We start from the raw sequence: 16,592 nt of genomic DNA on the forward strand, positions 1-16,592 counted from the left end.
ACAACCATCTCATCCCCTGATAGGCCATCTCATCTGCCGGGTACCCATATAGCCCACATCACAATATCTCATCGCCCGGTGCCCATATAGAAAACATCTCATCCGGCTGTCTGATATAACATATTCAGAACACACATGGTGAACAGAAGGAAATAGATGTTTTCATTTTTAGCTTGGGTCATATAACCACATCACAACCATCTCACCCGGTACCCATATAGCTATGCTCAATGCACGGGGATTTTAAAATCTCATTTTTAGCTTAAATAGCGTGCCGCATTTTCGTTTTAAAATCTCGTGCATTTTCGTGGTCATAGCTGACAACAGCGTTAATCAGTTGAACATCGGCGGTATTGTTAGACATATTGCTGAGGGACAGTGTCGTCCATATAGAGCTCCAGCCTGGAGATACAAATTGCTAATTAGATTGCTTCCATTATCTGGAAGACATTTATACAGACGTTTACTTATCATTCACACTATCGGTGAATGTGCAGTGTGGGGATTTGTCCTTGGGTTTATTCTTTTGTTTCAGTTTTGGTGTATTAAATGTTCAGACATAATTCTTATGACTTATCGTTTATTTTATAAATGGGGAATACGAACTGCCTCATTCCCACATGGTGTACGCTCATACTGTGAAATAATCAGTAACTTTTCTTTGATAGATGTCTCCATGGCTTGATGTGAGACAAGTGTGATGCACTGTATCAACATAGATTGTTTGATGATGTCACTTCCTGTTCAGGTGCATCAATGGCAGCACACTGCTGCACACCGCTGCATACTACGGCCATCTGGTTGCAGTGAAGGAGCTGCTGCAGCAACGTGTGGACATCAATCTCCATGACTACAAGGGTGCCACGCCCCTCCACCGTGCCAAGGACCAGGACACCATACAGGTGAGTCCATCAGTACTTAGGGCTGGAACGGGTACTCAGGTACTCGAATCCGGGTCGGGTACAGCTGGAATCGAGTCCTATTTCTAGGAATTGTGTACCCGGAAAGGAGAGAACTCTGTAATGACAAGGGCAGATAATAACTTGTCTTTTTCATTATCGACGTAACACACATTTACATCATTGGTATTGTCCGATTAATGGAGGTTATTATTAACGACTGTAATTTATCTGCGCATGTGCAGTGAGTAGTCAAGTTACAGTAACAGTAGGAACGAAAAGTGTATTTTAACGAGCAATGTAAGCAATGGTGTTACTCTTTATATTGGTCAAACAGACATAAATGATATAGCTTGAGATTATTTTTAATGTCTTATTGCCACCCATATAAGTTTTCTATAATAACCTCTGTCAAATCGTGATTGAATATTCAGAAAGTTGACAGAAGAGCTGTTTTCCTTACATTTCCGGGTACTCAATTCCGATTTGGGTAAGTACATGCGGGTACTCGATTCCATTTTTTCCTACCCGTCCCAGCCCTATCAGTACTACAGGACCAGTGTTACCATGGTTACTAACTGTTGAACGTGAAACAGGGGCTGAGTAGCAAATGTTTTAAACATAAACCAGTTGCTGTCATTAATTTCTATTGTGTTTAGTTGTTGATCGTTCCTAGAGAAGATAGTAATTAATAAAAAAGTATTATGGAGTTTCTGATATTCATCTTCTAAATGCAGCAGAAAAGACAAAGCACCCATGGTTCTTGTATATGTCAACTAAATTGAGGATTATATATGAACTTGTTTGAGTGACTGAGTGAGTTTAGTTTTACGCAGCACTCAGCAATATTCCCGCTATGTGGCGGTGGTCTGCAAATAATCAAGTCTGGACCAGACCATCGATCTGCGCAATTGGGAACTCATGACATATCGATCCTGTTAGTCACCTCTTACAACAAGCATGGGTTACTGAAGGCACATTCTAACCCAGACCTTCACGGGCTGAACTTATTTGTCATTATCACTGCAGTCAGCCTTTGACTATTATCAGATCCACATGGTAGAGATGGTATATGACATAAGCATCCTTAACTCACTACAAACATATCTCCACTACATAAGAAGTATAACTCTTTCGAAAAAAAGGAGGCAATTGGAATCAGGTGATGTACAGACATCCCTTGGTCATGCCAACTCATGATTGTGGGTTTGAATCCCAGCTCACACTAATTATGGTCCCAGGTTTGCCAGCACCCACCTGTGCTCAGTGGTGTCTGCGTCACGCTTTCCTGTAGGGGCAGTGAGGTAGCCTAGTGGTTAAGGCGTTTGCTCGTCACGCCAAAGACCTGGGTTAGATTCCCCACATGGGTACAATGTGTGAAGCCCATTTCTGGTGTCCCCTGCCGTGATGTTGCAGGAATATTGCTAAAGCTGTGTATAGCTAAACTCACTCACTCACTCATGCTGACATGCCATGACATAACTGGAACACTGTCGAAACCGAACTCACTCATTCATTTTCAGAAAAATAGTTGCTCTATGTTATAATTTGATAATGTGTTTCAAACCATATGACAATTAAATTGTGAGAAAGGTTTGTTTTTTCCCAGCTGAAACGCGGAACGGGGGACTATGTATTCAGCGGCGTCCGTACGTCCGTACACTTTTCAAACTCTTCTTAACACAGCATCTCATGGACTGTTGTACCCAATGTCTTCAAAGTTGGTGACAGCATACATTGGGGGATTACGCAGACACCAGTTGATTTTGGGTGACCTTGACCTTATCTTCAAGGTCCCCACGACACTTTTCACACTTAACTCTTGTTAACGCGATATCTCATGAACTGTTGTACCCAATGTCTTCAAATTTGGTGACAGTTTACATTGGGGTATTACACAGACACCACTTTATTTGGGTGACCTTGACCTTATCTTCAAGGTCACCACGATACTTTGACCACTTTTTAAAGGCGATATCTCATAAAACATTGCACCCAATGTTTTCAAGTATGTTGACAGCCTACATTGGGTGATTATGCAGACACCAGTCATTTCAGGCATCTTGTATGTGACCAAAAAATAAAAAGTAGTAAATATAGATATTCCATTCTTTAGTGGTGGGGGACATTGCCATATCAGTGGCAAACACTTGTTTTATAATGATCTCTGTGACACACAATGAGGGTATAGGGTAGAATGGTAGAGAGGAGGATGTGTGATCCTGTCATGGTATCTTGCAGCTGCTGCTGGAGCACGGAGCTATCATTAACGCCGAGGATGCGGAGGGCAACACGCCGCTGCATGTCAAGTGTTATGGAGAGTCCGAGAAGCCCACGGAGCTCGGCTGTATTGAGACTCTGCTCACCAAGGAAGCCAATCAGATCAAAAGAAACAACAGGGTGAGTTGATGGAACACTCTCTGTCTGAACCACTGGTTTGTCTTCAAGAGTGTTGATAATTTTAATACTACCATATTGCCCCGTGTGTCTTACTACAAAGGGGCGGTGGTGTAGCCTAGTGGTTAAAGCATTTGCTCATCATGCTGAAGACCCGGGTTTGATTCCCCACATGGGTACAATGTGTGAAGCCCATTTCTTATGCCCTATGCTGTGATATTGCTGGAATATTGCTAAAAGCTGCGTAAAGCTAAACTCACTCACTTATGTAATATGTGTTATATTCGGGATTACACTTTCTTAGTAAAGTACAGATTCTAGTACTTTGTTTATTTGAGTCAGGCACCTAATCGCCAACACACAAAGTCAGCCACCGTGACTTCCACATAACATATGTTACATTTGACCACTTTCTAAATGGCATTGTGTAATCACCACTCACTTATGACAACGTTTATTTATTTGTTTGTTTGTTTGTTTGTGCTTCCAATCACAGAACGTTAGTTACATTTTGTGTTTTATGGTCAGGGTCTACTGCCGATCCACTGCTGTGCTATGCAAGGACGTGTCGATGCCATGCAGATGCTGCTTCAGTTTGACATCTCGGGACAGATCACCAACACTCTCAACAGTGAAGAGGACAGGCAGCCCCCCAGTCTCCTCCATCTTGCCATCGCCAACGACTTTGTGGAGTGTGCTCACTGGTGAGTGAGTGAGTGAGTGCTGGTATTGCAGTAGTGTTCTATCAGGAATTTAAGAAGTTTGGTTCCTTCTTGTCTTGTAGTCCTTTGTTGACTGTGTGATGTGTTTTCCTCAGGCTGTTGGAAAGTGGCTTCGTGTTCAAGGCAAAGGAGACAGACATCTTGATGAGGAGGATCTTGACAGAACAGATCAAAATGTGAGTCAGTTGAAGGGGAAGGTCATTCTAACTCAATGTTGAGAGTGTCTCCCCATTGATTTAATTAGCTGCAGTAATATTGATTATCCCAGCCACGGAGGTTGTCATGTAAGTCCAGATCATAGCCCAGGTCATTTATTATTATTATTATTATTAATAATATTATTATTATTATTATTATTATTATTATAGGATATTTATATAGCGCACATATCCAGGCAACTAGTGCTTGCTCAAGGCTCTGGTATTTTTTCCTCATTTCTTGCCCTTCTGCACATCATTTCGAGGTAGACACAATTTGTCCTCTACTTGTTTTCATTATACAAAGCGATCTTAGGGCTAAGGTCATCGTAACTCCCATACCTTAACATAGACTTACGGTTGTTGTAGCACTAAGGTTGTTTTATACAACAGCACCCAGAGTGCCGTTGTACAAAGCGATCTTAGCACTAAGGTGACCGTAACTCCCATACCTTAACATAGGCTTAAGGTAGCCTTAGCGCTAAGGTTGTTTTATACAACAGCACCCAGATCATTAATGAATCCCAGATTTCTGTGACTGATGGACAACCACAGCCACTGGCATACCCTTTCATAACTTAATAGATCAATTGACTTATGTGGTTTTTTTCAGGGAATACTGATGTAACACCCATACAATTTTTGTTTTATAAAGGCTGTAAATTATAGTCTGGTAATACTTATCAGGAGGCCAAATGAGTCCTTGGAGTTGTGTCCCCTGGTCATGCAAGGATACACTGATCATGGGTTTCAATTCCACTTTTAGCTGATAAAATAATACAATTCCAAATTCTGTTGATTTCATAAAATTATACTGAAAGCTGTATAAAACCAAATTGTTTAAAATTATAATGATAAATGTGATAATATTTTGATTGTGTCATGTGATACTGTGTGTCAGGAAGTTTGGAGTTACTTGTTGATGATGACCTCAATGATTATAACAGTGCATTCTATAAACACTGCTCCTATAGTTAAACAACTACCTACTTGACAACGGTACAAGAATCTGTATTGAAACGTCACACTCACGAAATAAAGAAGTTGTTATCCATAAAGTCTGTCTATATTGTATAGTGACACAGACTTATCCCTCTGTTGCAGTAACAGCCGAGCTGATGCTGTCAAGTTTCTCCTGGAGTGTGGTGCTGATCCCAACCCTCGATATCCGGGGGGCAACAGGTGAGGGGGGTCAAACATGAAACATAATACAGGAAATATACATGACATAAGATGAAGCTTTTGGAAGGCATTTAGAAGTTGGATGAACATGAATACATGACATGGATAACAACTTTTTATTCTTTACAGAATAAGAATAGATAAGAAGTTGTTTTCCATAAAACGTGTCATGTATTCATTACATAAGATGTCTGGTAATATGATCAATCTAAAATCTACAGAAAAAAATTATGCTTTGAGCCAAGGTCATGCCAGTAGACTAAAAAATTGTTTGGACAAAATGGATTGTTGGTGGAATCATAGCTTTTGAGATGAGATAAAAACAAAACAATATTCTCTGTTTAAGTGATGTATAAGACAATGTTTCAGATAGGATCTATTCATTCAACTGATTATTTCCCTTAAAGGTTTTTTCTTGTTTTGTTCATTCAAACACCCTTTACTTCAAGCAAAACTGGGGCGGTGGGCAGCCAAGTGGTTAGCCTAGTGGTTAAAAGCGTTGGCACGCCATCTCAAGACCCGGTTTGAATCCCCACATGGGTACTATGTGTGAAGCCCATTTCTGGTGTCCCCGCCATGATGTTGCTGGAATATTGCTAAAAGCGTAAAACCAAACTCAGTCAGTCAGTCAGTCAGTCAAGCAAAACTTTTAGGGAATTGGTGTTGCATGTTGCAGTGTTAGTTTGTGCGCAGTCAGGTCTTGCAGGAACTACTTTTTGTAACCTCTGTACTTAGATGTGTGTTTAGATCTTCAGAGAGTATTACAAGACTGACTGACTGCGTATGGTTTTACGCCACTTTTAGCAATCTTCCAGCAATATCACAGCGGGGGACACCAGAAATGGGCTTCACACATTGTACCCATGTGGGGATTCAAACCCGGGCCTTCGGCATGACAAGCGAACGCTTTAACCACTGGGCTACCCCACAGCGCCGAGTATTACATGAAGTTCCTTACATGATTAGATGTTGGTTTCCTGATGTGGAAGCATGTGGATGCAAAATGTTTGGCACCATATCATAAATGGGGCAGTTCACTTTGTATTCCTACGCAGTGTTTAATGTTACTATAGTGAATAGCAATATGTCTTAAACTTTTATTATTTCAAGAGTGACAAAGGCATGCATAACAGCAATACATGATATTTACTACATTAAAACATTCATGGCGAATAACCTCTATTCATCTTCTCACCCCAGTGCGCTGCACTACGCTGCGAGTCTGTCTGGTCCAACTGATGTCCTCGAGATGTTGCTGTCATTCGGTGCTGATGTTGACAACACCAACTATGAAGGCAGTACGCCGCTGTTCTTTGCAACACAAGGCAACAACCAGTTTGCTGCCTGTGTTCTCATTGGCCAGGGAGCCAACGTCAGGCAGAAAAATATACAAGGTATGTCTTCCTGTCCCCAAGACCTACAGACACTTATGGTTGCACATCACAAACTGTCAGGAGTGGGTGTTTTGGTAATATTCCAGCTATATAATGGTGGGGGACATCAGAAATTAGCTTCACATACAGGACCCTTGTTGGAAATCAAATGGAAACCTGACATCCCTTCATTTTTTATAGAAGACCATTATTAACACATTTAGTATGAATTGTGAAATCAAAAAAATGATATCCCTACTTCAGCAGTTTCAAATGAGATCTTTCTTCAGCTGGAATACTGTTGTCATGACATGAGAGCAACACCACTTCTAATTTTGAATTAAAAAATAAACTGTCTTCAGACTTAGCTTTAGCCTCAAATCTGAAGTGTTGTGAGAGTACTGTCAGTCTAGAAAGCTCATTATAGAAACACTGGCAGATCCTCATTTTTTCACCTTCTTGTCAACTCTGCCTTCAGCTAAGTCACTTTTTCAAAAGGCTTGTACAATTTAACAACGTATGGTATGGATTTACAACTTTACTTTATATTTACAACACATTTCTGGTCTACTTCTTGCCTCATTCACGTGATAAAGAGGCAAAAGTAGCCCAGGAACATCAAGTTGTAAATATAAATAAGTTGTAAATCCATACCATAAGCTACCGTAGATAAGCCGCATCTCATAGATAAGACAAACTGACAAAGTCGTCTCTCTTGTTTGTTTGTTTGTTCATGCTGCGATACCATGTCGTTTTCTTACCCTGAAAAAAGTTTGACAAAGTGTAACCCATAGATAAGCCGACCCTTCTACAGATGTCTTAGGTTCAACTTAGTTTGTATTGTTCAAAACCTTGAAGGTCGTTGCGTCCATTTGCTATACTGTCCAGTCAAGCGTAAAGATGGCAAACAAACCCGGCTACTGTTTAGGGTTTGGGGACTTACAAAATGGATTTTCTCTTCCCCGTCGCCAACACTGATCTCATAACAAATGAAAACCAGCATAAAACACAGATATATGACCTGTAGAATATATGCTTTTGGGTTTCTGTTGACATGGCTATCATTAGCTAATATATCTGCAAGCTGACATCCTTGAATACTGACAAAATGCTATTCTCAGCAACAGTTTACTCACTCGGAAGCGATATCGTATTGAAGAAAAAGCATTCAGAATCGCCTCGAGGTAAAGTTTAAAAAGTATGTCAAATGTCACCTTTAAGCAATTTGTGCTTTCGCGAATGATTGGTCCATTGAAAAGGTCAGCTGACGCGACCTTCCACAAGGTTTTGTTAGACTCAGTATAGCAGTGGAACGAATAATACTGAGCCTAAGTTTACTTAGACTGCTTCTACAGACTACTATTTTGGTCCCCACAATTTGGCTTATCTAGAGTAATAAACGGTACATTTTTATGTTACCTTCCAACATCTAAATGACCATCAAGCTTGTACAGTTTTCGGCAGCAGATTCTAACCTTTCAGCACCGACTGTTTTGATAGAAACAATTAACAAAAACCTTCAGACTTGGTCATTTAGGTTGGGTTATTTACATCTCAAACTTCTCCTTTCACTGTATTTAGGACGAGACCTCACCAAGATTGAGTATGGGTACCTCATTAGGATGAGAAAGCCACAATAACTCGGTGCGCCTAGTGGCTGCAAGAGTTGTATACTCCCCAGGGAGTTGAGATTGATAATGCGATGTGCCGTTGAGATTGACATCCAATGATCGAGGGGAAAAATATCAGCGCCTTGAGCATGCACTAGTGCGTGGATATGTGCGCTATATAAATATCCTATAATAATAATAATAATAAGATTGAATGCCCAAGCAGGAATGGAGTGTTATCCTGTCAGCTGTACCTTTTGACATGAACAAAATGAAGAATATTTTATCATGGCATTTAGATAAAGAATGAACTTAGTTTAAATCCAATTTTTAACACCTTTAATCACCACCTTTGAATATAAATGATCTCAACTTTTTCTGCGACTTTATCTGCACTCCACTTCATCAGTTTGTCCATGTTAGCACAGTCTATATTTTAATATTTAATATCTCCTTGATGTGTCTAATATACATTTGTCTGCTATTTCTGTTGAAGGTCTGTCTGCATTTGACAACATTGTAGACTTTGAGGAGTGGATCGAGTCAGGCTACTTCACTGACGATATCAGAGCAAGGCTTCAAGGTACGACATGAGCTTTCAAGTCTGATTGTCCATCATATTTCTCATGTTTCGCACTAGTTTTGGTATGAAGAAAACTCATGTTAACAATTCAGTGCTCGGTTACAGAAACGTAATTATCCTGTGAAGTGGGACACTTAGTGGTTATAATATTAATGGTTATCGGACACTTCAGTGAAACACAGTTTGATTTTCATTGGGAAATGGTTCTTGGTTTTGAGATCATACTCTTTTCCAAGCTCTAAGAGCTCTATTTTTTCTGTATATTACTATTTTTGTAAGAAATTAATATAATGAAGTGTATTGTTTCGCCACTTAAATACAACGGAAATGGAGACTTCTTGTAATGCAAGGGATGTTAAAAAAATTCAGTATAACTATGGCTTGATAGTTTTTCCATGCAACCCCTCCTGTGAAAGATGAATCAAGAAGTTGTTCTCCTATGTCAAATGTCAATTACACAATCATGTTTTTGCAGCCTTCAGTCTGAAACATGCGAGGGACCTGATCCGAGCGATCTCCAAACGCGTGAAACCCAATCCAGTCATGATGGCCCGCCAGGACCTAGCCCGGTCAGCAGCATTGATGTCCCAAGTGTCCAGCAGTCCCATAGCCTGGACACGGTCCCAAGTCTCCATCCCGTCAGCCGGGTCCCAGAGGAGTCTTCTCCCTCCCATCACGCCTGCCATCACCTTCTAGACGATATGTGGGGTTCATACTGTTACCATGGTTACAAGACTTAAGCATCAATGACTGACGAGGAGGCTGTGTTCATGAGCTTATAGTTACAGTTCATGAGCGGTCTATAGTTACAGTTGTCATAAATCACAAACGACATGGTGAGGGAATATGAATATTTTAGCATATCATGACAGGGGTTTAATTCTTAGAAAACTCACTTCTTCAGAAAGGACTTCACCTAATGTACCCTTTATTGTCATGTTAATCGAAACAACCTGCATAGGATGAGGCAATACCATGCTACCCTGCCATCCAAAACAATCAGAGAAACTAGTTTCACACCAGTGTCCTCAGGAATAAATGGTGTATGTAAACCTGGCACCTAGGAAATATTGTAAATTTTGACTGTTTGGAAATAAGAATGAATGTCTCTCAAATATTCTCACAGTAGAGTATTGGCCTTTGTGAATAGTTGTATGAAACGGTTAAGTTACAGCAGGTCAGCTGACAATGCTTTACCCTATCTACATAGTAATGGCTGCTTAGGGCTCAACCAGGTTATTCTGCTCAATATGGCGACATGTCTCATGTATTATACAGCTGAAATCATTTGTTTATATAATCATATGCTTGTTTATATAATTCTACCAGCACTACCATATTGGACTGATGGACTGATGGACTGATTTGATATGTCTAAGGCCCTGTTCCACACAACCAACACAGAGCTGTGGCTGTCCCATAGTTTAGCACCGACTTGTGACAGTCTTAGATTAAAGGCATAATGTCACACATTTTTGACAATATTTTGGCCTATATCATATATTTTGAGGCATATGCACTCACTTTAGCTTCCTATTGATGCAATAAAAGACTTATTATCCCTTATGACTTGCCTGAAATCGATAATTGAAACTTCCAGGCGAACAGCTTCCAAACAGAGAACACTTGCAATATGGAGTGTAAACAATTGCTCCATACATCGAAAACTGTCACACGCTGTGTTGTCGGTGTTTGCCGAACTAGTTTCAATCACAAGTTGTGCGTAGGATATCTGTAAAGAGCGCTCCAAGGGACATAACTCTGTGGGGTTCGCTTGAAATAATGTTCAGCCGGTAGAGGGCTGAGACGATTTGATGCCATGGTGCATTAATTCATTCCAACAAATTCGAATAAATTATGTGGTAGCTTCCCTGAGGGTTGATAGTTAGTATTGAGAGAAATGTATATATTTTTAAAGAAGTGTGGTGTGACATAGTTCCTTTAAAGACAAGCTGGAGTGGGGCCGTGGGACCTGTTCAACAAATCAACCTTAGTACTATGAGTAATGTAGGCCAATGTTAAAGGATGGGAGTTACCATCACATTAGCACTAAGATCACTTTGTGGACTGACTGACTGACTGTGTTTGGTTTTACGCCGCTTTTAGCACTATTCCAGCAATATCACGGTGGGGGACACCAGAAATGGGCTTCACTCATTGTACCCATGTGGGGATTCGAACCCAGGTCTTCAGCGTGACGAGCCAACGCTTTAACCACTAGACTACCCCACCGCCCTCACTTTGTGGAACAAGGCCCTGTACTTCATGTTAAGTTTTGTCCAAAGTCAATACTATGACAGGGTATGTCAGGCACTATGTATGTATCCCACTGCCAACATCTCTGGATTCTGTACGAGATCTCTTCATCGGTGTGCTTGACGCATATATCCAGCATTGTTTATATGCAACTCAATTTTTGCTAAGGATCAAGTCATCTTTAGTCATAGGTGTGATCCTCATCAAATATTGAGTAGTTTACCCAATGCCTGTATGTTTTGTAAGCACCTGTATATTATTAATATGTAAACTCATGCTTTGCTCAATGTGTGTGTGAATATATATAAATAATCTTTGAATATTTGATAAATTATAGACATATTTATTGTGATATATAGAATATATTTATTACGATGAAATAGTATTGATATTATACATATTTTAATTATATATTGAAACAGGGCAGTGTATACAAGCTCAAATACATACATCATTCCTTCTTGCCAAATTTTGAGTTATGTATTACTTCTATACCAAAGATTATGCATGTTTTTAGAAGGTTGTATTCTGACTAAAATAATGTAATGTTCAGTTTTAAAATAAGCGTTAGTAATAGTATTTTCTTGGATTGTTTCTTGATCGGTTTCTAGTATTATTCTATAACTGACCTGGACTTTCCACAAAATGCCTGCTAACCTAAAAATATTAAAGTCTATCAAAAACTATTTCTAGACCTTCGATGGCATTTGACTGAACACAGGGTGAAACAGGTGCAGTATGTGAAGATTACAGAGACACTTGGTTGGAGTGTAATCTAAAACAATACCAAGCACTGGTAACATTTTCATACCTACACTTATGTTATTGGTCCATCAGATGCCAAAATATTTTACCATAACCAGGATTTCAATATTTCCATGAAGTCCACTGAATCTGTATAATGTGTCTTCAAAAACAATTTTTTTAAATTGAAGCATGAATTATAATTAAATACTTTGACAAAAATTAATTATCCTGTGTAATTGATAATTTGTTCAGAGTGAATATCTACAACAGCTACAACTTACCTTTACACAGCTTACCCCTCTCTTCCCTATAACCACTGTTGTTCCTAGCTGGTGTGACGTAGAAGTCGATATTATGTGAGTGGATTTTCTTAGAAATGTCCTGTTCATCACACAACTGTCTGTGACGAGTGGAAAACTGAATTGCCCTGATGCACATCATCCACCATAAAGATTTGTAAATGGTTGAACTGATGTCTCCTCTTCCTTGAGTTCATATCTGTTATACCTTTCCAAGAGTGCCTTAAACGCACCCTCAATCTTCCTCTTAGTAATAAACTCGGTCTTTTGCCAAGAGCATCTTTTTTATTTGTTCATCTGCAGAATTGGACTATTACACTGCAATACATTTAGGTTTTACTCTGAAAATGACCTGCCTCGGAGACTTCACACTTAATTTTGAATTAGTGTGCAGGCAACCTTGACACAATAACACAGTAAGTGCCAAGTCCACACAGTACAGCAACTACATAATTACGCTAGCCAACTGATCCGATTCTACTCAAATTTCATTCTCAGCTCCTTTGGGAGTATACAACCCAAGCTGCCAATTAGGACTAGAAACAAAGTCACCCATTCAACAACAAGGTTATTATATTTTTGCCTGATTTGTGAGTTGTACACACAACCAAGGAGATAAGTCACAAGGATCTCACCCTTACATTCAACAAGCAAAGTGACAGAGGCCCCACCACAAGATTCCAATCCTAGATTCTTCTTATGACCACTACAACATACTAGAGGAATCCAAAGATTTCTGGAAGCACATTTTGAGACCAGAGCTCCAGATAAGATTTAGCTCATGTTGGTACTGTACCCACTGTATTTTTTGGAGTGGGTATTATGAATGTTAAGTGGGTATTTCATTTTCCGTTACCCACTGCTTTCAAGTATGTGGGTATTTCAGTCATTTTACTCAACTAAGTATATGTCATTGAGTAAGTTTACTAAGCAGGTATGTTCTGCCTTATGTCATACCTAATCAAAACCAACTTAAATATAATGGAAATGATTTCATAAAAAAATCACTCATCCTATACTGACAGTACAACACTTGCCCTATACTAACAATCGATGTCTTTTTCATTACGCAAGCGATTTTTATAAATATATTCCGTACGCATTTGTTGTAAACTTTCTGCGTATCTAACATTTTAAATGCGTAATTGGTACGCAACAATTATTTTTCAATGCGTAATTCTATGCGTATTTTACCAGGATACGCAGCTTATCTGGGCCTCTGTTGAGACTACTATACAAAGTGCCTGCAGTAAAAACCAAAACACTGATCTTTATTTTTAATATTTTATGATCAAGAGATGACTTTTGTACAGAGCAAACAATGACTACAAGCAAAAGGGAAACATAACAAAATACAAAAGATATGCATATTTCTAAAACGATTTACACATGTAACATTGACAATGTTCTAATATACAATGGAAAAATGAAGGTTAAAAAAGTCACTTCCTAAAATCTGATGAAGCAAAGCATTCAACATCCCTTGTACCCATGTAAACAAAGTGCATTCCCACAATAAAAGTGCATTTCAGAGGCAGCAATATGAATGAAAAGTGCCATGTTTGTGTTGGTCAAGGCCATTAAAAGGCCACGGTCATGTTCTTGCTGAGTCAGCATAACGACAGAAACAAAGTCAACATCGCATCCCTCAAAGCAGCAGCAGGATTTGTTGTAAAGCATGAAGCCGTCTGCTGGAAAAACATCCACATCTATGATGGCATTCCCTGTCCTTGTCTTGCTGAATCCGGCTTCCAAGAATATTTGGTCAAGCTGGTGTTGGAGTGACGAGTCACCTTGGAAACTAACAAAGTTCTACAATTCCCATGACAAACTGACAAAATTTACTAATTACAATAGACACCAAGGCTTTGCTTCATCTTGAGTTTAAGAAATGACCATTAAATAGAAAACTGCATCAAATGACATGCACGGTGAGAAATAATCGGCCACCCTCAACACAAACCATTAGCTGCTGTTCATCCTCCAATTGGTCCTGATGTAGACACTATAAGCATTACCTTGTCTAAACAGTCTCACACTGGGCTCATCATCCCTGTTGAGAGGTGCCAGGCTTGGAAACAGTGCCGTCCTTGAAAGTCAATCTTATATATTACTCTGCTGATCTAGTACAATTTTGCAATACCTGGTTATTCTTGAATCCGTCCACAGAAAGAAGGTAAACTGCTGGAAGCAGGAGTTGGGAACAACAGCATGGCAACTCTTGTAGTCAAAAGACAACTGAGCTAACAGTGAAAACACAAAAATGTCTTCTCTTTGGTAAAGACAAGATTTGCATTTTCATTGTTCTCATTACTGCAATGATTAGTAATCAGACTTATGCTCTGACTGAAGAATTCTGGTATTCAGTCCATTTGAAGACAGGAATTGTATCAAGAGAACATAAGCATGTTAGCAAATTATACAGAAGTTCTTACCTCAGTCTTACAAAACGACAATGGCAGTTGCTTCATCAGAACTGACTTTCTTATGACAGGGTTGAACACATGCGTACATAGTTTTTCATTAAGGGATATTTTGTATGTACATTGTGTGAAACTGTAGAATTGTCAAACAGTTAAATAAGGGATACTTTTGAAAATGTCTAAATATTCTGGAATTATTAAAATTGAGACAAATGATAAACCTAATTTCTCATCCTCGCATCACCTGCGGTCCTCCATCTTCTTGCCTTGAACCATACCTACCTTCATTGTCTGGTACAAGATCGTGACCAAAATGAACTGACACTTTTGAGTAGTTGGTACTTAAATTCAGGGTAATAAATACACACCATCATCGTGAGAATAAACCATGTCCTACCTGGAGCTCTGTGCCTCCTCAACAACACAGAGCAACTGAGACACAGGAAGTATAAAGATGAAAAGGTACATACTTACTCTTAGTTCTTATGGAACAATCGGCAGTGTTAATCGGAGACATTTACATGTGTTCAGTGAGACCATGTTAACTCACGAATCAGACACCCTCAGATATATCCAGCTATCTGCAGTTTGAGACAAGGGTTCTGATAGGAGACCTCAGCGCTGTCACTGGACCGTGAAGATTACATACCCTGATGTAGTGCTAACCAGGTCTCACGGTGTTGGATTACACCGTCACAAGATTAGACTCCAGTCACTGAATAGTCCCATCACAGAGTCACACTACCACGTCTTGCCATGAAATACACTCTCCCGACCCTCACCACATTCTACACAAGCTGTGTGTGCCAGATGTCAATATAATACCAGGAATTTGTTTCATAACATATTGAAAATGTGGGGTTACCCGATTCACGGCTGCAAGCTTGGTTATGGTAATCACTGTTTTGAACAGTATTTCCGTTGTATCACAGCATATCTGATTGATGGAGGAGAAAGATCGGAGATGATGCACGTCTAAGAAACCCACTAGAATGGATATGGTGACTTTAAGGGTGGGGTAGGGGGTGTCACCCATTTATTTATGGGGAGGTCATCAATTTTGTACATATAACTAGGGGTCAGCAATTTTGCACACAAAAATATATAAAAATTATGCTTAAAAAATATGGGAAGAGGGAGGGGGGTCATTGATTTTGTACATGACATGCAGGGGGCTGGGGTGTCACTGACTTGTACATATTTTATTTTTTTTTTTTTTTTTTTTGGGGGTTCCACTCACATTGTACATGCTTCTCCATAAAAATCATCATCACCCCCCTCTTGCCATAAATTATGAATGGTCCCTTGGTCCTGGGTGAAATTAACCGGCCACCATAACATAGCTGAGATACTGCTGACAAACAAGTGTTCAGTTTTCAGTTATCAAGACTAATACCCCTAGGACCCTGTGACAGGCTACTGAGTGACTGTAGATTTCCCTCCCTACCTTCCAGCTGACCATGTCGACGCGGTTCCTCGGCACCTGGGGGTCCAGCGTTAGTGAGTGGAGACAGGCAAAACAAGGGCCCTGTTGTTCAATGTTGGTCAGGGTCCGTAAAAGCTCCCATCTGGACACATTCACCGGTCACCGATGTGACACATAAGTACATGAAGAAAATGATTCTGCACAGCTACATCTCAGAGATGCTGCATCAGCCTATGTAACCTAATCACAAAGAACTCACTACTTCATCAAAACCTACTCTTCAGTGCCATGACAAAATCTCAATGCAACAAAGATCAGCCGTAACCATGACAATCATTCAATAGTGAGATGTTAGAATCATTGTGAAAGGATCATACAATCTGTACAAAAAAGTGACTGGATTTGACAAAATTTGGTAACAATCTCAACAAGCATTCTCAACACACAACTGGGTTAATCAATTTATCAATGGACAAAA

General features: G+C 39.7%; 1 protein-coding gene and 1 long non-coding RNA gene across 2 annotated transcripts in view; both read left to right on the forward strand.

Moving 5' to 3' along the window:
- Positions 1-9,757, forward strand: part of LOC124262271 — a 33,235-nt gene extending 23,478 nt beyond the window's left edge. The window contains 8 exon segments of the mRNA XM_046696756.1: positions 749-902; positions 3,141-3,299; positions 3,825-4,000; positions 4,114-4,194; positions 5,320-5,397; positions 6,598-6,791; positions 8,877-8,963; positions 9,439-9,757. Coding sequence (XP_046552712.1) covers positions 749-902; positions 3,141-3,299; positions 3,825-4,000; positions 4,114-4,194; positions 5,320-5,397; positions 6,598-6,791; positions 8,877-8,963; positions 9,439-9,659 — 1,150 coding nt within the window. The 3' untranslated portion in view covers positions 9,660-9,757.
- Positions 9,758-15,944: 6,187 nt separating this feature from the next.
- Positions 15,945-16,132, forward strand: LOC124262270. The gene is made up of 2 exons (XR_006894538.1): positions 15,945-15,988; positions 16,062-16,132. It is a non-coding gene; the product is annotated as an uncharacterized LOC124262270 (long non-coding RNA).
- Positions 16,133-16,592: the final 460 nt, after the last annotated feature.

Source organism: Haliotis rubra, unplaced genomic scaffold (assembly GCF_003918875.1).
Source record: "Haliotis rubra isolate DU_JTF1 unplaced genomic scaffold, ASM391887v1 Scf83, whole genome shotgun sequence".
NCBI classification, from domain to species: Eukaryota; Metazoa; Mollusca; class Gastropoda; order Lepetellida; family Haliotidae; genus Haliotis; species Haliotis rubra.